This window comes from Haliaeetus leucocephalus, unplaced genomic scaffold (genome assembly GCF_000737465.1).
Source record: "Haliaeetus leucocephalus isolate CR32 unplaced genomic scaffold, Haliaeetus_leucocephalus-4.0 Scaffold450, whole genome shotgun sequence".
Lineage (NCBI taxonomy): Eukaryota > Metazoa > Chordata > Aves > Accipitriformes > Accipitridae > Haliaeetus > Haliaeetus leucocephalus.
Genome location: NW_010972886.1, coordinates 12,249,423 through 12,273,030, shown reverse-complemented (window position 1 = coordinate 12,273,030; position 23,608 = coordinate 12,249,423). Strand labels below are relative to the sequence as shown.

The 23,608-nt window shown below is 36.8% G+C and overlaps 1 protein-coding gene across 2 annotated transcripts in view; it reads right to left on the bottom strand.

Annotated features, from left to right (window-relative positions):
* The window catches only part of TASP1 (taspase, threonine aspartase, 1), an 89,886-nt gene that overhangs the window by 29,290 nt on the left and 36,988 nt on the right, over positions 1-23,608 (bottom strand). For both annotated transcript variants that reach the window (XM_010574796.1, XM_010574798.1), the window contains 2 exons: positions 16,761-16,880; positions 15,746-15,824 (listed from right to left, as the gene is read on the bottom strand). In XM_010574796.1, coding sequence (XP_010573098.1) covers positions 15,746-15,824; positions 16,761-16,880 — 199 coding nt within the window. The remainder of the gene's footprint in view (positions 1-15,745; positions 15,825-16,760; positions 16,881-23,608) is intronic.

Below are 23,608 nucleotides of genomic sequence, written 5' to 3'. Positions count from 1 at the left end.
TACTCTTACTCTGTAGGAATGCTTTCACACCTGCTGTTTTTCTCCCATGCTCTTTTCCATTCCTGTACTTTATTTTGGGACATACAGCTGTGGCCAAATGGTACAGTGCATGTTTATTGGATCAACATTGTCTTGGACAGGGAAACACACTTGGTGATACCTTCGGCATACATACAAAAGTCATTATACTACTACGCTTCCCGTTTGTTGACATTTTTCCTCAATGGCTAGTAGGAAGCAGATGAAGCAGCTAGAAGAGGTCTAACCAAGCACCAGTTAAGCTGAAATGTGTTATCCACTTAGGAAAAAAGGAAAACCACAACTAATTTACAGCTGTAATATGACAATGATTTCAAATTATCTAAATTTAGGTGATTATGGTTTGATTAGACTTGTAACGTCAGAGTATATCAGGGCGTAAAACTGCATTAGACACCAGAATATATATAGAGAAGTCAAATACAGTAAATTCCCAATTATCTATATATATTTCTAGCAAATTTCTCATTAACCTAGACAAGATGCAAGCACTGTGCTGGCTCCACAAAAAAAATCTGCTATACTCCAGTTGGACTTATTAGCTCAGGTGCAGAACTACATAAATACACTCATGCGGCTTCCAGAGACAATTTATGGCTGGAAACAATCTAGCTGCCTTCAGGTGGCAGAGCGCCGGAGCGGGTAAGACATCAGACCTAAGCTGGCTTCAGACAAAGGCAGCTCAGTCTCTATGGATAACACTCACTTTACTGGAAGCACTAACAAGCCCAGAACAGAGAAAACTGAGTGACTCTGGCTGAAGCCAGCCTAGATCTGTCACAAGGGAAGAACTAATAAACTCAACCCAAACTGACTCTAGTGCAGCCTGCTGACCGTCTCATCACTGTGCTTCCCAATATGCTGAGTTTGGAGCACTGACTGGTTTGGGCACAATGTTGCACGAACACACATCAGCAGATCTAGCGCTGTGTCTTAGAGCTACTCACAGACTGGCTTCTTGTTCTTCCCATCACTTTTAAGCCCTAATTAACGTGGCAACCTACTCCAAGAATCTCTCCTTCTAGTTACTTGTCACACAATTACATCCTTCCTGTTAAAGGCAAACTGAGTTTACAAACACTGTTCTTCAAAGACTGCTAACAAAAAAACCCCCAAAAAACCAAACAAACAAAAAAAAAAAAAAAGAAAAAGAAAAAAGACCCCGCACCTCTCATTTCCAAGATTAAAAAACCACCCCTATGGAGCATTATAAATGCACTAGATGCCAGAGAATAAGCCCAGGGACCAGACTGCAGAAAAACTGAGTACACATCCTAAAATCTTGGTATCCTCAATTAGCAAAATTACACCTTAGTCCTCAGGTCTGTACTCCTTCTAATGGGCAGTGTCTCCTGATTAATACAATTCAGTTTAACTGAATTGTTTGAAGTGGAGTACTTTGGCATTGAATCTACACGTAATTGGCACAACAGAAAGACAAATTCTTTTTATAGCAAGCAGACTGAGTAAAAAAACAGTTAGAAATTCAGAGGAAAATGAAAGAGCTGAAATATTATGGCAATTACAGAGCAAATGGAGGCAGTTCTTGAGAGCACAAGAAAAAAGTGTTTTCATTGAGACTGTCGAGCTCTCAAGTTACTGAGAAAAGTGTCGCAGTTAGGATATTATCTTCAAGACGCCCACATAATAGTGTCCTCAACAGCTGCTTACAGGAGGATCTATCCGTTCATTGCCTCATTACTTCCATGCTCGAAAGCTTTTGTCCACAATAGAATTGAGAGTTATCTAATATTTGTTCAAGATGAAGTAATGTATAAAGAATATGGAAAAACTGCAGGATGCATTTTAGCCATAGATCACAACATGACTATCACTTTTGGTAAACTAAGAAAACTCAATCATTATGAAGTTTTGCTGTAAAGAATAAAACTAAATAAGCATATGCTCCAGCAAAAATTTAGCAAGGTGATTTTTCCTTTAAAAGAAACCGTTAACACCTTTAAATATAACATTTATACCCTGTGTGAGGCAAGAAGCATGGGATTTAGTGAATCAAGCAAATGAGACACAACACTCCGACTGAGCTTATGCATCTCCTATGGATCTAGTAATAAAACCAGATGTTACTACTTCACAATTTTTAAGTAATTCCTAAATTGGCATAAAAAAGACAATAGCCATTTTTTAGCATGATGTATAATGTTATTTTCCCCTAAGAGAATGATTTTATTGAAGAGTTCCCATAACACCAAGTCTGCTAAAAAAAAAAAAAAAAGAGAGAGAGAGAGAGAGAGAGAGAGAGAGAGAGAGAGAGAGAGAACTTAATATGGGTTAAGAACAGCTGCAGCCTACTGATGTGATCCAGGATCAACCACAAGGAAAGCAGCCTTGCAATTCTACTAACACATCACACATCTCTACATCCCCACAGACAAAGTCATTTCTTTTTGTCGTATTTATGTCAACCTATAAGGCAAACTTACAGACTGCTGCTGGCAGTATACGTAAAAATCTTTCAACACATCACATGCCAGCAATCTGCAGGGACAGATAACTAAGGAAAATAAGTACCCCATTTTGAAAAGAAAAATTTGTTACTGAGGTTTTTGATGTAGGAACATATACTTTTGAATAAGAGAAATAACTAAGCAGTGTTTCACATACTATTACCAGATAAAGGCTGAGAAGAAGAATTGCCCTAATTATTCCAATAGAATTGCCCTTCCTATTATCTCAAGTTGGAACCAAATACTAGAGTGTGAACTGTCTTGCAGGTTTAGCAGACCTATATGTCTCAATAATCTCCAACTGGGAAAACACTGTAGATAATACTAGGGCTAGACACAAAATAAAAGTATACAGAATTACAGTAATCAAAACCTAATTTATAACTTACAATATAAAGTTGTGGGTTCAAATTTACAGTTCCATTCACTTGTAATCTCACCACCAGCATTAGCCAACTTCCGAATAAGTTTTATTAACGTGACTCAAGACAGCAACTACGGCCAAAACTACTTTAACACATTTCCAAATCATGCACATAAGCTGATGAAAATGTAAATCTGGTTAATTTGCTTAACTATCTCACATTATACTATGTTTAACTGTATGCATTGTTATACTTCGTGGTTTGTCACTGAATAATACTGAAACCAAACCAACAGGGACTCCTAATAAGACTTTTTCAATTCTACATTAAAGTCTTAAATGCACTTGTTTTAGTAACTTTCATGTAAACAGAGTTTAAATCATTTTATTATCATTTCCCAGTTAAGATGATGACTTTTTGGTAACCTGAAGCTCATTATATCTCGGAGACAAACACTTTGCAATGACAGGCCAAAGCTTCCATAAGCCTTCACACAACAGTGACTCAAATGGAGATGACTTTCTGGAAAAATTTACTGGGTTACATTAGTGCTTCTAACTGAAATAACTGTGTCATATAGTAAACAAATTATTTTCCTAACACAGTAATATTGCGCAAACACCATGTTGCCTACTCATAACCTCTCCACTGACAAAAATACTACTGTTGGAACTACTGTTGTCCATGTTTGCAGAGGTAAGTACAATTAGTTGCCCTCCTCTAGGATTACTACAGGCTAAGTGAGCAACATTTCTACAGGAAACATATAGTCTATTTTGATAAAAAAATACATACATATGTACATGCAAAGACAGATACTTTGATGCCATTTCCAGCCTCCCAGGTTAAGGGGAAAGAAGTTTAAAAAAATAGATTCCTAAAGTTTTACGAGCACATGAACCACTAGCCATTATGCTGTAGAGCCAAGCCCAGTCTTTGCATTTCAAGTACTGTTCAGCTGTATGCATATAACGGTTTTTAAGCTCTAAGTATTTTTTAACATTTTGTTCTATTTACTTGTCAGTAAATGAAACCAATATAATTCAATAGCATACCACCAGATAGGTACATACTGCAGCACGGTAGCTACAGAGACAATCCAGCTGCTGTTTGTGAAAGTGTCAGTTGCTGAACCAAGAAAACAGACAAGCCAGTGACATTTAAGCTAGAGCTTAAAATTTTGTATTTTATCTTCCTAAGTGATCTTTAATAGCTAAAAGCTCTATTCTGTAGTAATTTGCTAGTTAGCCTATGCACAACTTTCACAACCACCAAGTTACTAGGGGTTTTCTGTGGGTTTGGTTTTTATTTTCTTTTAACATTGTTAAAGTCTTTAATTTTCAGCTATTATATTGGATACTATTTTACACTGCACACTATTTTGAAGAAAAGGTAAGAAATCTGAGCTATAATATTTAAATTTTTACTCTAACCTTCTGTACCAAACAGTAACTAATACTCTACTTAATTCATAGGTTATACAAACCTTAACTTGCAATAGACTTTGGTCCTTAATTTGAGCTTCATGCAAGAAACTAAGGATTAAATTATTGTTTTTTCCTCAGCATAGTGACTTCTCAAGTAGATTTCTAATGCTTGAAATAACCACAACAAGAGAGGAAAGAACCCAGCACAATATAAGCTGAATGTCCCATACAATGCATGCTCTGCATCTTATAACATTCTACCAATGGAACCAAGATGGCAAACGAAAGGAAGGCCTTCTGCAAAGCAAGGGCCTCCAAGCAGCGTGTCAGAAAGAAATTGTTTTTCTGCTTCTTTTGATGGGAGATGCTTTCAAGTCAGGAAATTAGAAACAGGTGTGCCAGAGGGCACACACACATCCACGCACCACACTGAAAAACACGCGTTTTCAATTTTCAGACATGAAAGAGACTCCTGTTGCATGGAAGGAGAAATGAAAATCTAGCTTTCTTTCTGCAAGCCATAAGCAAAGAGCTTATGGAGCTTTGACAAGCTGCCGGAGCCTGTCTAGCTACTGAAACATACAGTACCTCAACACAAAGCGTTGGAACTTGTTTTAAAGGAGTATAAAATGGAAACTTGCATTACTCACATTCATTTGAGAATGGAAAAGTTAATCTAGTTTACTCCACTGCCAAAGTATGACTCTTCTCTTTTCAGAAGCTAAAGACAGAAGTTACAGGTTATCTGTATTTTATTATCTATTCCACACAGCAGAGTCTGAACCTGGTGCTGTTAAGTTGTTTCAACTTTGATGTTGTTATTTTCAGTTAAATAGTTAACTGACACTTCCAGGCACTACAAGTTAAACTACTATTTCTGCTTTATTTCCTGAATAACTTCTAGTTATGTCCAATGGAAACACAGTGAAACCTGTATTTTAGTAAGCTCTGGTTGTCATTATCAGCATCTCTAGAAAGAGCTGACTAAAAACTTGCAAGCCTATGATTTTAAAAAACAAAATACAGTACAATAAAAATATTTGGCTGGTACTGAGATACTGATACAGTTAGTTACATATTAAAAATATAAAGTCTAATTCTGAAAAGACAAAATGCTACAGTCTAGCATAATGCATTACAGTACTAAATTAAAGTTGCATAACTTTTAGCTTTTTGTACTGCTATCAGCTGCTGGATCATGCCTTCATACTAGCAGGGGAAATTTTTAGCTTACTGACCTGCTGCCAGGAAGAACACCTGCAAACAAAGTCCTGTCCAATTCCTAAAGCATTGATCCTAGAGGGATCAATGAAGCACATTCCTGTTGCAGACAGAAAATTCTTAGATGATTTAACTTCCAAACTAACAAACACCTATTAAGAATATGCAAATGGAAGTTTTCCAAAAGGTTGTAACTTCAGTAAATTTGGGTAGGATTCAAAGATAACAAAAGACAAAATCAACACCCAGACAAACGGTATCTAAAGTACATTCTCTATGGAAAAGTGGGAAAACACTTTCTATTATCTTTAGGTTTTTAAGATGGGCAAAATAAACTAAAATCACTCCGAAGAGTAACTCATCCAGCTTTTCTACAATTTTACAGATAAGGGGGGGAAAAAAAAGGCTAAAGAATTAAAATATGCCAAAAGTATGAATCCTTCACTTCTAAATAGTGGGAAATGCCAGATAACTTTAACTATTAAAAAAAGCTATTTGTTTCAATTATCATGAACAAGAAGAATTTCAGATATACCTCCAAGAGAGGTTAGAATGAAGAAAAAATGTAGTTCCATTAAAGAGGATGTGCGTTTTACATTCTTCTTTACATTTAATATATTTTTAAAGATTAATTTCAGTTAAACTGAAAAGCAAAAAGCAAACTCTTTTTTGCCTAGGCTTTCATCAGAAGCTTTGTTGCTACTGATCTCTTTGTAAAAATACTGCACCTTTCCAAACCACATCACTTTTGTCAAATAAAACTTATAGGAAAGGAAGTAAGATAGTAGCTTATGTATTAGCTAACTAGATGTATACAACCATTTTCTCCCAATCACAGAAAAACATTTAAGACATGAAAAGAGTTCAGTTTGCTGCCGTCCCCATCTCACTTTATATCCTTGCACCTATTTCAAGCCATTTGGGCAAGACATGGCAATCGGGAACAGGACTGACAGTGTTCAGAGAAGGAGACGGTGCTGAACACACTGCTCTCCTGCAGGAGACTACCACTTCTAACAAGCCCGTGCAACTTCACGCTTACAATATATTATTACACTAAGTCCAATTAAAATTTCAAGAGGCAATAAGCACTCTTTGATTGTTGTATCCATCCAGTTCTGCTTCAAAACAACTCTTCCAAAGGCAATTCAAACAACCATTCTGATTATATTGTGGACAAAACCCTCAGCTTTGAACACTGTGGTACTGCGTTTAATTGACTGCTTCTTAACGCTACCATTCCCACAAGTCATCTCTGCCTGTTGCTTCCTCACTCTTCACACAGCCTTGTGGTGGTAGTGAGTTAATTCAGACACCACATGCTAGAGCACTGAAGCCTCCAAACGGCATCTGGACACAAAGGCTGAACTCTTGACAGAAGCATTCACTTCAGAGGTAAATACTGATCTGTCTGGAGATAGACCTCTTTCTTCCTCTACCCTCTGGTTCACTGTAACAATGACATAACTCTTCTCCATATGCAGCTGCTTCATCTGTGATGCATTAGATTACCTATTATTCCCCAAATCTTACAGGACCAGACTGATTTTGAGAGACAATACATATTTCTAACAAAGAGATTAACTGTATCATAATATCAATCTCACATAATGTAGTTCAAACAACCTATACAGGATACAAGATTGCATGTGAAATTCCTCTGTACGTTTGGAGCATGGACTCAGAAGGACGCAGGCCAGACAAACAGCACCTGCCCAGGTATCGGCAATCACTGGATCCCAGCGCAGCCACTACTACCCTCAACGCATAGGGATCACAAAGCCAAAAAGTCCTACATCACAAGTCAATTTATTGGCATTAAAGCATCCTTGAAAAATATTTACTCCACAGATTTGCACATCTCTGTGGTCCTGTTGAAAATGAGTTTTCAAGTAAGAATCTATGGTTCAGTGGCTTCAATAAGGAGAGAGGAAAATGCTGGCTGAGGGCATAGCTCTACAACCAATTTAACAAGCAAAGCCATTTCTCTGTAGGTGCCATTTCCTATTCCCCATTACCTGTTCTATTTTGCCAGCAAAAGCATGCATGATGCACACAATGGAATGGAAAGGAGAACAATGTGAACAAAAAGCAGAAGTTTGAGCAGGAAAAGGCATGGGGAGGAAGAGTGAATACACTTATTTCCTTATTGATAAGGATTTTGAAAACAGGAAGAACCCTCCTTGAGCAGGGGAGCTGGACTAGATGATCTCCAGAGGCTGTGTCCTGGTTTTGGCTGGGATAGAGTTAATTTTCTTCACAGTAGCTAGTATGGGGCTGTGTTTTGGATTTGTGCTGGAAACAGTGTTGATAATGCCGAGATGTTTTCATCATTGCTGAGCAGTGCTTAGACAGAGTCAAGGCATTTTCTGCTTCTCACCCCATGCCACCAGTGAGGAGGCTGGGGGGGCACAAGAAGTTGGGAGGGGACACAGCCGGGACAGCTGACCCCAGCTGACCAAAGGGATGTTCCAGACCATATGATGTCATGCTCAGCAATATGAACCTGGGGGAAGGAGGAGGAAGCGGGGGACATTCGGAGTTACAGCATTTGTCTTCCCAAGTAACCGTTCACATGATGGAGCCCTGTTTTTCTGGCTGAACACCTGCCTGCCGATGGGAAGTGGTGAAAGAATTCCTTGTTTTGCTTTGCTTGTGTGTGTGGCTTTTGCTTTACCTATTGAACTGTCTTTATCTCAACCCATGAGTTTTCTCACTTTTACTCTTCTGATTCTCTCCCCCATCCCACCAGGGTCGGGAGTGAGTGAGCAGCTGTGTGGTCCTTAGTTGCCAGCTGGGGTTAAACCACAACAGGTTCCTTCAAAGCTAAACAATTCTGTGATTCTTCACAATACAAAATGTGCTGGTTTTCACTTAATGGAATAATGCATCATATGTATCATAGAATCGTTCAGGTTGGAAAAGACCTTTAAGATCATCAAGTCCAACCGTTAATCTAACACTGCCAAGTCCACCACTAAAACACATCCCTAAGCACCACATCTACGTGTGTTTTAAATACCACCAGGGATGGTGACTCAACCACTTCCCTGGGCAGCCTGTTCCAGTGCTTTGACAACCCTTTCGGGGAAGAAATCTTTCCTCATATCCAATCTAAACCTCCCCTGGCACAACTTGAGGCCATTTCCTCTTGTCCTATTGCTTGTTACCTGGGAAAAGAAACAGACACCCACCTTGCTACAACCTCCCTTCAGGTAGTTGTAGAGAGCGATAAGGTCTTCCCTCAGCCTCCTTTTTCTCCAGGCTAAACAACCCCAGTTCCCTCAGCCATGCCTCATAAGTCTTGTGCTCTAAACCCTTCACCAGCTTCGTTGCCCTTCTCTGGACACGCTCTAGCACCTCAATGTCTTTCTTGTAGGGAGGGGCCCAAAACTGAACACAGTACTCGAGGTGCGGCCTCACCAGTGCCAAGTACAGGGGAACAATCACGTCCCGGCTCCTCCTGCTGGCCACAGTATTTCTGATACAGGCCAGGACGCTGTTGGCCGCCTTGGCCACCTGGGCACACTGCTGGCTTGTATTCAGCTGGCTGTCAACCAGCACCCCCAGGTCCTCTTCCACCAGGCAGCTTTCCAGCCACTCCTCCCCAAGCCTGTAGCGTTGCATGGGGTTGTTGTGACCCAAGTGCAGGAGCCGGCACTTAGCCCTGATGAATCTCATACAATACATACATATGTATGTACATCCAACACAGCTTTTAAAATATTTTTATGTAATCCCTAAAATGCCTTTATGAGAACAGAGGCCACTGCTTTTGACCAGAGAGCTTAACCGTCAGTCCTTTAGGATCTTGCTGAATTCATGAGAAATTGGTAAGGGAGTCAGGCACATTCTGCTTATTTACACAAAATACATACAGTCTCTGTATGCATTCCTAAAACATTGCTGTTATCCATATCTGATTTTCATTCAGGGAGGGAAAGACTCTGGATAGGGGAGAAGAGCAAGACACCATTGAAACACTTCTCCCAGACTGAATCCTCACATACACCTCAGTTTGGGTCCAGAAAACTGACATCCCTGCTACTTTCTCAAGAAAACACAACTTTGGGCTCAGTCCTGAAGTCTAATTATATTTGTTAATATGCTTAATTTTTTGAAAGAATTCAAAATATTTAAAGATTCTACTCCTCTTTCTTCAGGATTATAAACCATAATTAGGTACCATTTAAATTTTCCCTAGGACATCACATCAATGTACTTCTCTTGTATCAAATATTCTCCTGAAATGGATTCTAGCAAGAGCTGGAGACTTTGCAGCTTTGTGTTACGGAATTTCTGCATTTTGTAAATACAGCAAGACTTTCTGTCCACCTTCAGAAATGCAATATTAAAAGGTTTGCTGGCTTCAATGGCTGATACACATACACAAAGCATACCACCCATATATGAAGAATGGGTAAGTATGCTTTCTACTACCTACTGTTGTAAAGATGTAAAAAGGAATGCAACACATTATTCTCAGTCTCTACATTACCATTCAAAAACTCCACTTATAGTTGCATTTTCAAAGCCTCCTGCATTAGCTGTTACTATAAATTTTATATTTATCTTTATATTTTATATTTAAGGTTCTGTATATCCAAAGAGAATTATTACTTTTCAACTTATCTCCCAGGAAAAACACAGCCTCCCTTTTACCCCAGTAGTATTACTTTTGGCACAGTTAGTAGACGAATACTCACAATCAACATGGATACTCCAACTGGGGAAGAGATTCAGTGTCAACACTTGATATTATTTTGAATGAGAAGAATATGCACAAAGTCTTTGATTCCTATTACATTCAGGAAAAAATAGGAAATGTTTTCTTAAAGTACAGCCAAAAAATGGACTATTGTTTCTCCTGCAGTCAGGTTTTGTTCACAAATGTTTTCCCTCCAAATAATACCCATCTTCCTGTGTTTACATTCATATACCAATGAAAAACATTCACCAAAGAGTTCCAAGTGGCCTTACGAGTGTGATTGTGGCCTCTTTTTTTATGGGAGGTGGTGGGGGTGCTTAAAGGGGAGGCTGTTTTGTTTCTGTCTGTGTGCATGTGCAAACGCGTGCACATGTGCATGCAGGAGCTTTTAAAGACCAAAGATTTGGCTTCTACTATGTTGATCCAAAAACCAGTTTAGTTGTTACTTACATTTACACTAAATAAAGGCCACTGGTAATGCTCATCTCATTTAACAAGCTTTCATTCAGTCTCTACCATCAGTCTTGCATGGTATGGCACTTGCATTATGTTGTTAGATGTCACAGTTAAGGTTGCGCAGTATCTTAGCTATGGCTGCAACTGCAACATTCTGTGAATTTCTTGAATTTTAATACTGGTTTTGAGATACTTACAGAATTCCTGTAATGTTTATCCTTCAGTTGCCAATAAAGTCCCACAACTGCATTTTTTGTAAAAAAATAAATATTAATTTTCATATTATTCAGAGGTCATATATTGAAATGTCTCCAGAAATTTATACCAAAAAAAATCAGAAAGATTTCACTTGTTTACACAGAGACTGAATTTTAGACTGAGAGTTACAGAATAAACCTTGAATTTAAGGCTCTTTATATTCACAGTCATTCCTAAGTTCTACTATCTCCCCCATTCTGTCTTTAGAAAGTCTTCATCTTCTGATTTCAGTTGTCCCACCCCCTCTTAAACTACAGCCATAAAATATGAGTTTTACAATATCCTGTATTTTATAAACGAAGTAACTTTTGAACAGCCAAAAAAAATAAAACCAAAGACAGTGTGGCTAAACAACAAGGCCAAGAGACTGTCAGAGGTAAGAAAATACTGTTCAAAAAGTTGAAGTCATGCCCAAACAAGTTCAGAACCACCACCTTTGGCACATTCAATATAAAATCATGATAAAAATGGCCAAAAATATTTGAGAAACAACTTGCTAAAGGCATAAGAACTAATACCAAATCCTCACTGAACAGGCAAAAGCAGGAAGCCTGCCAGCATCCACAGGGCCAACAGAAGATCAAGATGTAAAAGCCTGTCTTCAAATAATACATGACCATTGAAAGAAAGCTACATGAATTTGGAAGTACTTTTAATGAAGTACTTCTACTGTGATGTGTGCCCCCCCCCCTTTTTTTTAATGAGGAGGGTATTGAATTATGTGCCTCAAATTGAAGCTTCAGTAGAAGGATTTTAGAACAAAATTAATAAAAATTCAAGAATAAAACCTACTGTGTTACTAACTGTGGCATTTAAACTAACACTTTCCTTTTTCCAAGAAAGCTTCTAAAAGGTAAAGCATCACAGAATAAGAAAAATATTCCCAGAAGAATTTAATAACTGGTCTTCTAAGTACAAAAAGAAATGAGAAATCTTGAGAAAGTCATCCTGACTTATTAAAAACAAAGATATCTCCAGCTTACAAAGTCCCAATATCACAAATTGCTAGAAGCTTGGATAACACAGTGAAGGTGCTTTTCCCAGTCCTGTACTTTTCCTTGAAGACCTGCAAACACCGTCTATCTGAAACAGGACACCAAACTATCTGGAGCTCTGATTCAACCCAGTGTGCCCATTCTTACGTTCCTGCCAATTCCACGTGGATTTCCATATGCAAGAGTCTGTATTCTGTATACTTTGAATTACTGTTCCAAACTCTCTTTTCCCCACACCAGAGGTTTTCCCCAACCCATTCAATCTCTTGCTGATCAAAGCCTCCAAAACCCAAAGACATGAGTAATTTCCTAAGGATGGAATCAAAATAGTTTACAAAACTTGGCCCTTAAAAATTTCTTGTAGAAAACTAACGTCAAAGAACATCCTACTTGAAGGCTGAATATAGAGCCTGATATAACAAACTCTCAAGGCTTGAATTTCTATCCCCAGCTATCACTATAAAAGTTAAAAAGTCTAAACCAGCACAAAGGTGAAACCTTTCATTTCCCAAAGAATCCTTCAGTTAAAATTATTTGGTTTAATATATATTAATAATTTTGAGCATACTTGCAATAAAGCCTTAAGGGAATCATAGTTAAACTTTTCAATTTTTTTTTTTTAATTCTAAATATGATTTGATGAATCAGCTATTCTGTGAAGTCATTTAACAATAAATATTAAGTCAACACATACAGTACTCAATATACAACAGCAACCAAAGCCTAATTTTCCTCCTTTTTTTTTTCTGCCCCTATACAACAGAAAATAAATTCCCTGTAGAAAATGTTAGGATACATTTATGCCAAATTTACCTCTTAAAGACAAATTAAAATGAAGAGACAAGTGAAATTAAAACAATAAAACGTTATATTGTGAAAACCACAGAAATCTAAACTGATTGTAAATTTCAGTTATGTTACGTACAAATTTTAAATGTTTTTACATACAAGTGTGTATGTCTGTATGTAAAATGAAACATGAAATGAATGTGCATGCACCCACAGTTTTTATTTATACATAACATGCAAGTTTCATATGTTGCTGGTTTTTTTAAATATATGTCCACACAAAACCAATTTAGAAACCGACAAGAGGGGGGTATAATCACTATTACAAATACAGTCTAGTCTGATTTTAGGTACATCAAGTGACCACACATACCTTCTCTTAGGAAGCACTGTCAATCTTAGAGCTTTCCAAATCAAGGCATCTTCTAGAATTTAGGTAGTACCTTTTTTTTCTAAACATTTTATCCAACAACAATGTATGTTAACATACTATTTTCTTGCTTAGCCTTGGCAATTTCACCTTTTAAATATCTGCAGATGTTTATGCCCCCATTCCCATCTCTTGTTGTGATCCAGCCAAGTTGTAAGTTTCATTCTTTCAACCTTTTCTATAACTTAGTTTTTCCAGCCCTCTACCCCTTAATTAACTTCATGGATCACATTGTTGGATGCTAATATTTTAAAAAAGAGTCAGGCATCAATATATTTTAAAACTGCACTAAACATAAATTACATAATAAAATAAAACATTATGAGCTTCTGAAAATGGAAAAAAGAATGGTATTGATTACTGAAGAGTTCTCACTTCCTGTAAACATTTCTATCTCCCTCTCTCTCTCACACACACACATACACACACACTTTAAAGGAAAACCAGAAACAAGAGTTTAATTAAACACCGCTAGTCTGAATTTCAAATCACTGAATAAACAGATGGCCATGCTTCATAGACCGCCCGCAGTCTCCTTCAATTAACTGGGATTGGTATTAATGTAATGTCATGGAAACTACAAGATTTGAACCAAAGAAACACACACACACACACATATATATATGTGTGATAGTTATAAATAGTATAATACTGAAGTATTTACCATTATATAAAATTGGTACCAGCAAAAAGAAATGAGGCTTCTATTTAAGGCCATCATTAAACCCAGACATCTCCTTTAAGTGTATCAGGATGCTTGCCGGTACTTGCATAGACTTCCAATTCAGCTGACTTTGTAAAGAACAGTTTTAAAAAGTTAAATAAAGGTGTCCTTCTCAGCTTTTCTGTAAACGTTCTCTAATATTGGACTTATACTTGCTAATTATTATGGTTCGCAATACTGCATTATTTAAATAGATTTGCTTACATAGGCAAGCTTTTATTAAAGGAAAATCAATATGGTGTTCCTTGAGTACAAAGATCTTCCAACACTTCTGCATTCAGTAGAACTTACCTTTGCCTAAGTACTAAAAAGGACAATTGCTACTACTAACATTGAACTTAATGGTGAACATCTACACAAATTTTCAACAGTGCGAGACAGACTTAAATACAGGGGAAATTAGAAAGATATATGACTTCAAAAGCAACACAGGATGTTTTTGATGCTCTTCAGCCTGTGTCAAATTTTAGTTCTACACCCTGTTACTTTGCTCCTCCCACTCTTTCTGCAACAGGATTCTAACTCTGCAGTACTCTTGGGATATAGTTTACCTAAATGTGAACTCTGCAGATTTTTTTCATCTCTCCCTATACTGAACACTAATAACTCTGACCATTAAGCAGTAGTCCAAATCATAAATTTTGCATCCTGACATAAGCATTTATGAAAAAGTGTTACAAGTAGTTTTTCCATTTGAGACTGGAGTCTCAAATGTCCTGGAGTTCATACAACCGGGAGGGGCGGTGAAAAGACTAAATGCAGTCCTTTCAATTGCTTTTACGTGGGAGCTGCAAAGTAAAAGTAATTCCTGCATAACTTCACCTTAAAGCTTTTGTGTTCTAGAATATTCATCCGGTATTGTATAATAATACAATTTTCTTTTCACTGTCTGTTCCTGACAAGTTAAAAACATCCTGTCTTACATTCTCAAATCTTACATTGCAGTATGAGCTATTTTCCTAGTCATCTTTTGGTTGTTTGGCGTTGGTTTGGGTTTTTAATTTATTCTACTTTTTACTATTTCTTCAGTCCTGTTACATTTAGTAGATCCATTAACAAACTTGGTTTTACAATTGATATCTCTGGTGCTCAGCACACTAACTGACTGAACAGCTCTGTGTGCAGCTGGCTGATAGGTATCGCATGAACAAAATACATTTGTGTGTCCAGGATCCTGAGACTTCCAAATGGAAGACAAGCTACCCTAATTCTTATGTTACTTTCACAATTTCTAAATAAATGTTTTGGAAGACACTTACTCTAGTCATTTGGTTCTGCCTTTTCCCCTTCCTTTGGAGAAGAAAAGAGAGATGAAGAACAAATTCACTTAAATATCCACTTAAAATAGTACTTAAAATATTTTTGGAGGGAAAAATGCAATTTTATAGCATTTTTGTATCGAAGGGACACTCTTATGTTAAACAGCCCTCTAGTTAATCTTAGTCCCTTACAGAAGGCTTCCAGTCACAAGCATTCTGTGTTTAACACAATATTAGGCTTATAGCAGCACTTCTTTACAGGAGAACAAGTCACTTAATACCTAAGAAATAGAGTACATCCTTTCAGTGCAATACAAAATCTTCTGAACAGAATAAAAGTTCACATGGTTGTTAATTTGTTTTTTTTAAGTAAAATGACCCATGTAAGCAACAGATGGAGACTAATTCATAGATTTCAAGACAATACTGACATATGTATAATATATATGTATTTATATGTAAATAAATTATACACATGTAGAATGTAGTCTGAAATAATGTTAATATTTTAATTCCCCACTCATAGAAATACTTTATTTGGAATTTGTAAACTAATTACGGAGAAAGATAGCAACTTTTGGAAAGATTTATAAAAGTAGCAAATACCTGAAGTACTCACAGCAGTGGAGTAAGGGGTATGAGCTCCTGTATTTTCAGCCCAGCAGCCACAACCATAAAGAGCTGCCTAAGGAAAAAGTGCATCTTTCATAAATTTAAGTATATAAGGGTTTTGGTTTGTTTCCTTCCCTCAGAAAAAAAACCACCAAAAACCCAACCCCCCCCCCAAAAACCAAACAACCCCACATCATGAAAAAACCCAAATCAACAACAACAAAAAAAACCAAGAAAAATCCAAGTATTAATACAAAATATAAATAAGAAAATCGTAACAGTCAAAATTGCAATTCTAAACCATTTTGCTACATCTTCTTTTACTGTTCTTCAGAACTGAGTGATTATCATAGACGTATGATATTCTAACCTAACTTCACAGAAAATGAGGGTACCGATATCAAAAGACAAAATAATGCCTTCTATTGCCTGTTTATATAAAGTCCCTTTCACTCTGCTATTCCAAAGGAAAATCTTAAATAGATTTCAAAAGGGAACTGCTTTTAGGACAGTGGCAAAAGTCAACGAAAAATACAGCTGTACAGCAATGGAGTATGACATTGCCGATGTACCTCAAAATTCCCCCACCTAACAACAGTAAGGAATGCCTATATCTGATGTGTTGTTTTAATACCTTTGTCACTTCTACCAATTCACAAGATGATTTAAAAATTAATTCGGACAGCTTCCCTAAATGTTGATGAAAATCTTATTTAAAAACACTCTTAAGCATTTAAGAGACTATTTGTGGTATTAAAGAGTACTTAAGCTCAAGAAATTAACTTACTAACAGTTCTTGCAAAAGGTAACTAACTACAGAACAACTTTTTACCTATCAATGTTTTATAACACTGATGGAGGACACTAAAAACAAAACTTGCATTCCAATGAAGTGATAATGCCTCCAGAGTTTAACAGGAAGGAAGGGAGAACATCAGTTCGCTATCGCAGCTCTTGCTTAGTGTCACAATTGCTGAACAATCATTCCCAACTAAAAAGGTATAATCACCTGACCAACTCTTCCAGGATGCTTTAGTGCTAAACCTCCACTGGAGACAGCAGCAGCAACATTTCCTTCTTGGTCAACAACCACTGCACCAACTGTATCCAATGTTCCTGAGTCATTCTCCTGCAGGACACACAAACAGAAACAACTACTAAAAATAGTATATTAAAGTCAGGTTATACTTCTCAGCAGTGAGGAAACTAACGTGCACAAAACCAAGTGGCAGGCCGATCAACAAAATGGATTTGCTATTCATGCATATTGTACCAATTGTGCTGCCATAAATCCTCCCGAAATGCTTTCTTGCCTCAGACAGGACCTGAAGAAAACTTCTCTGGAAACGAGAAGGTAAGACACCTCAGAACTCACCCAATGCTTAGATTACCTGCCTTTACTCACAAAAGTGCCAAAAAATGCCGTTTTATTAGTGGTGGGCACTTGTTCACTAAGAAATGATTCAGCAATTCATTCCAGAGAGGCCATATCAAAAGGCCTTTCCCAAAAGCTTTGAGATGGCATTTTCAGAGATTCTGATCTTTAAAGCTATGTATGATTAAAAAAAAAAAAAATCCACAAGAAGCAGCTTACCACGTAAAGAGAAAATTCTGATATTCTGAGACAATAAATAGAAGCCTTGAGAAGGAATCTCCCCAGGACAGATTCTTTCTCCCAGACTCGTTCTCCCTCTGGGTCACTAGAAAAGCATCCTTACTTCCATTGCTTCCAAGTCAGATTTGCTCCCCTAAGAGCAGGGGTCTTTCAGCATTCATTCCTGATGCAAGGAATGCATCCTCTGCCTACTGTCTCACAAACACTTCAGCTATCTAATCCTGAACCTTTCTGTTCTTCTCCCCTTACTTAATACACCACATTCAGTCACTCCAAGAGAAAGAGCAGTTCTCTCCTCTGCCTAGGCTTGCCGAAGATTCCCTTCTCTGCAGAACCCAGGCCAAGGCACTCTGACTTCATGCCCAATCACATACTTTTGATGGGACACAGCATGCAGCGTACATAAAATAAAATGAATAAACACAACCAATACATCATCCATCACATACTCCACAGATGAACACTGCTGTTGCACAAGCCCTCAAGCCTTTAAGCTGATCAGTCTTTCCTACATAAAAACTTACCAGCATTAAAAAAATCCTACATAAACTTACCCAAGCAAATAAATGCAAAGGATGTGAAGCTATTCATATAAATGCATATTTTTTGGACTAGGATCCAGAGGGAGGAAGAAAAAAAAAATCTACACCCAACTATTCAACTTCAAATTATCAAGTTCCCATCACCTATTAAAATTTCTTTGGGCATATGACATCACTTGTCAAGCAGAACTCTTAGGTGACTCATGCTGATGATACTCTGGCCACACTTGATTTAAAAGATAACACCTGAGTTAATACTGCACCAGTCTTAGAAGGAAAAATATGCAATGCAGCACTACAGTGCTCAACAGTATTTTTTCAAGCAACTGGAACTCCTAAGCAGTACTGTCATCCTTGGCTTTTACCCAGAGTAACGGCAAGTTTCTTCTCTTCACCTATACCTAGATAATCCTGAACGAGTTCTACACTCAGAAGCTGGCACTAACCATATTCAATATTAAAACAGAAGGATGGCCTAACAGTAAAGCAGAATAACTGATTAGAAAAAGAGAGGTGAAAAATTATAGAACTAGAGTCTCAACAAGCATTGGGAAGAAGAGTTAGTTGAAAAGCAGAGGAAGGTAAAAACCAGGATCAGGGAATGTAGGAGAAGGAGATGCAAAAGGAATTTTGAGGAAGGGAGCAAAGAGGATAAGAAAATAGCAAGTTCCCTTCCAAGCTGCAAAGACAAAAGAAAATTAAGGAACCCTTCCTTAACATTTCATGGGCAAATGTATTTCACATCTCCCAGGACTGCCAGCCACAATGTAACTCAGGTGTTGTTAACCCAGTTAGAACAATACTATTCAGTGGATTGAAAAGATCTTGCAGCAGAGCAGGCTGCTCACTGCAGGTGCAGACTCCCATCCTTGGTGGTTTTCAAGATCTTAAAGCTCTTCCCAACATCAATTTTCCTAAGATCCTATGATTTCTATATAGAGAACAACTACTAATATGATGCAGATTTTGTTGTCCATCCCCTGCCCCCTTTTATCAAAGGAAATTATACCCACAACAAACAACTTGATTAATAGACAACTACAGATATGAAAATCAACCCTGTCAAAGTTAGGAAATGCCAGAATTAAGGCCACCTGTGTAATCTTAATTCATATTAAGTCAAACACTTGGGGTTCCCATAATGAACAGAAATACATTTAGAAGCATGAGGCTTAGTGTGGATCAGTATGTTTTCCATATCATCTGACAGCAAAGAAAAAAATGCTTGCAGCCTTCTTTGCAGCATCTGTAAAACTATTTGCTCAATCTGCCATCCATCTTCCGCATTAGCTCTCACATGCATAAAATATTTGCCTTCAGTAGCTATATTACTAATTTCTTTTTTTTAAAGGTATTTTATTCAAAAACCCACAAGCATTTACAAGTATATGTTGCATGGAAAATTTCTTCACCATTATTTCCTTTAAAAGATCTATTTCAAATAAGTATTTGCTGTCAATTCAGTATAGTTTGCTTGCTTTGGCTTGTTTTATTTTTAGATGGGGCAACTTAGGAGGCTGGAAACCTTTTCTAAGGGAAGCATTTTTTTTAACCTGGCCCACATAACCTTCTGAAGGAAATCTGTATCACTGAAGCAAAGGAATTCCATATACTCCTTCTCAGTAATATAAGTTTGGGGTTTTTTTGTGATCAGAAAAAGAATCACTGCTGATGCTATATTTATCCTTACTCAACGAACTGAAAATCAGTGAGGATCAGTTCTATTCCATATCCAATGGGAAAAATATGTTGTCAGATCTATTCTAGACCTATTTTTATGTTTGCTCCCATTTCAACATTAGTGATTTCATATACTTAGAAGTGACACCATGAATCAACTCTGTAGTTCAGTACTAAAATTTTTCCACATATGTAAACTGTATTGACAACCCTATGACTTCTGAACCAGTAAATGAAGACCTCGTCACAATTTAACAAAGGAACTTTCTTTACTTCTCCATACAAAAAGGCATTATGTGCCTGAGGAGTTCCAGGAAGAATGCACCTGATGAGAAGACTTTCATTGTCACATATTTCATCTCTTCAAACCATATACATGTTGAAAAATACAGGATCCCATCAAGCTAGTATCAAGACAATCAAAAGAAATATGTTAAACACTACAATTCATGAACTCTAAAGTAAGTCCAAATTCTATATGGGTCTAACAGGGACTAAACAAGATCCACCTTCCTTGCCCTTATCTTTTTACGTATCTTAGATTTAAAAATTTTGCAAGTTCCAAAGGAAACTTGATTATTACTTGGTGATATCTGTTAAGAAATTCGATACCTGACTTTAGCTAATAACTTAAACTAACACATCCATTGCAAAAGCAGTTTGGGGATTTTAACAATGTAGTATTGCAACCTAAATAAAGTCTATTATGTAGTTAATATTTTACATGGAAACAACTTAAAGTCAATGTGAAAAGTAAGACCTCACATGACTGACTTAATTTGCACCTTGCAACAGGAAAGGAATTTAATTTCATGAAATCATGGACCAAATATTCAAACTTAGCTAAGAACATGAACACAAAGCTGGAAGATGCTCATCTGCACAAATGCAGACTTCTATCAAGTATTTTAGAAATCTCATCCTTACCACCTTCTGCACATAAAAAACCCCATAAATAGTCATCATTCTACAAGCCCCTAAGGAAGGAATTAACAGTTTAGGAGAGCTCCACCCAGTGCCTGCTGAAAGATATCTACACACAGGGCCTTTTCCCTCTCAGCTTGAGATGGTTTTGAAATTCTGTGAAAAGTAATTACCATTAAATCTCTCCTCCAAGTATCATAACTGACAAATGCAAAATGAATCAGATTGAAGCAATTAATATCTATATGCTGTTACCCAACTATCCACACAAATAAACAGGATTTTATATTTGATGATAATTAGGTCAAGTAGGTTCCTCTAAAAATATGGGTTTTTACAGTATCCTCCTACTCAAATCAGAACAGGGCAACACATAAATCTTCTAGTATATCCCACGTTGGCCCTTTACAGATCAAGTGGGAACAGAGAGGAGCACAACAGTAGATAGCATTATCTAGAAAATAACATCCCAACAATGAATATATTTTGGTCTTTTAAAATCTCAGACTTAAGGTGTTCTTGATGCAGCACTTCTGCTGATTACAGCAGTATTTAAAGAGGTGAGAGGCAATCTTATAAGCAACATTTTATTGAAGTATTGTAAAGAAATACTTATAAATTCATCTAAGTCAAGGGAAAATGTCACTATTCTGTGAGCACTGAGACCAATTCATACATACCAATTTCTAGAAACATTATCCTCTAGGGCAGCTGAGAGCATAGCATGATGTACTCTCACAGCAATCTAATCTTGACAAAAGTATGCATGATTGGTACAACATTCATGTGTTTGAAAAGCGGCAGTTACAGTCTAATCATACAAAGATCGACAAACAACCCTAGCCTTTCCAGTTTAATAGTTGTTTGGTATGTAAACAGAACATTTTGTCTGACCTCCATGTTCAAGATGAGGGAATTATTTCATACTGTATTCCACAGGGAAGTTTTACCGGTTTGTTTTTATTTTAACTGGAATGGATGAAAAATATTTAGGTTTCTTTTCCCACATTAAATGGATTTTGAAGTATACTTTGGAAGTCTAAAAAGTATTATCATCATCAAAGACCATTTCAGCATGGATGCGTGACGGAAAATTTACTTCTTTTTTAAGGAAAAGGAAATGCATAAAATTCAAATTCCTTTTCAAACTGCAAGAATAAATAAGACAGACGCTACGATTGCCATATTCAACTGCTACACCTACAATTACCTTCACACAGCCATAAAAAATTTGATTTGAGGAAAAAGCTAAGTGATTAAAATTCGCCACATATAATGGGAATGATGCATATTGCTATGTATTGACTGTTGCTCACCCAAAGAGTTCAAGCTGGCACTGGCTAAAAGTTCACGTGGTACATTCAAGATGATCAATGACAAAAATTATAATGCACAAAATACTTCAAAGAATGTTTTTCTGTTGAACAAAGACAGATGTATTTTTCTTTTCTAAGTATGTTCAGCATTATTGCTTCAATACAGTAACTGAAGAATATGAAACTGCTGATTCCATATATATAATTAAAATTGTTGTATACATACTTGAGTACATATGTTAAACTAGATAAAAACCGAACCAGTTTTAAAACTCAAACTAAATAATGTTATTTATGGAGTTATATAACTAGCCTATAAAAAACTAACTTATAAACACTGACCTATAAAAAAATTCATGTGCACTGGAAATTCTTAGTGCTACTTATTCAAACCAAGGAGAGGACAGCTCCTCTCACAAGTAACTTCAGCATAGCTTTAAAAAAAGTTTGTAGTAGCAGAAAACAAATTAAAAAATAAGAGCTTTTAGCCAAACTCTACTAAGCTACTTTCAATGATCATTTCCTCTAGTAGAAGACAGGTTAACAGTAAGACGACAAACATTTACTTCTGATGTTTACTGGTGCTTGAGGTGAGAACTTCAGAATGGCATCTGGCTGAATTAACACATCATAGCCAGGCCCCTATGAATATGTTTAGTTAATTCACACACAAACAAAAATGATTTCTTAACTATGTAAATCAATATATAAGTCACTACAAGTTAAAAAAAGTCCTAATTTTCACACCTTCAAAATTCAGTGAAGTTATTAAAGGATCTTCCTGTGTGCAATCGCATAACACTCTACAAATCCTACACTGGGTAAACAATGAAAAACACAGCAAAAAGAAAATTCCATTTACTCAGGATATAAAGTCCTTCAGTAAGCTACACTGCCTAGTTTTTCCATATACTCTTTATTAAACAGCCTCATTCTTTTTAAGCTTGGTATAATTTAACTTTTATTGAAAAGTAATTTTTAGAACTGTATGTTTATTTTTAGCTGGTGAAATTTATCAGCAGCTAAAACTTCCAAGTAATTTCAGCTACTATCTCTTCACATAGGCCTTTTAGTTATGATTTCCATTCAACTTCAACTTCATTAACAACCTTTCTACCTTGCTCTTTTCCCAACTTCTAAAACTTCATAGACAAACAAATGACCAGAACTTACAACTGTGCAGTACTGGCAACAGAGGCACATAAGCTAAGCTGCAGCATAGGGTTGGAAAAGGCGAGTCAAACTAGACAACAGAACAGCTACAAAGTCCTGCTGAAAGGGACAGGTCTGCTTCATCATCAGCTCCAGAGAAGCACAGCAAATAAAATTAAATGAGTATTTATATTAAAGCTTAACTTTGTCCAGAAGATTAACTTTTAATTATTCAAGTATTTAAATGTGTTTTAAACAATTATTTGTAAACCCTTTATGAAAGCTCAGCTTTGACAGTACGAGTTTTGGGATGACGGATCATGTGCCTTACCCTTGCAAAATGACCCTTTTCTAATAGCTTAGAGAGAATTATTCTACTTTTTTTCATTTCTAAAACCTCAACTTCCTGCAAGGCTGCAATTATCTTGCACTCTGTGGATAACACAAGCAGTCCACATCAAGAGCATGGTCTGGCTTTCATCCCCCCTCCATGGACAGGATGTGCCCAGAAAGTTGACAAAACTGGTGTGTTATGTTACTGGACTACTTACCAGTGAGTAGAGTTCTATTTGATCACCTCCTTTACCTACCATCATTGGCCTTTGGGGGTCTCCCACAAACGCTGCAC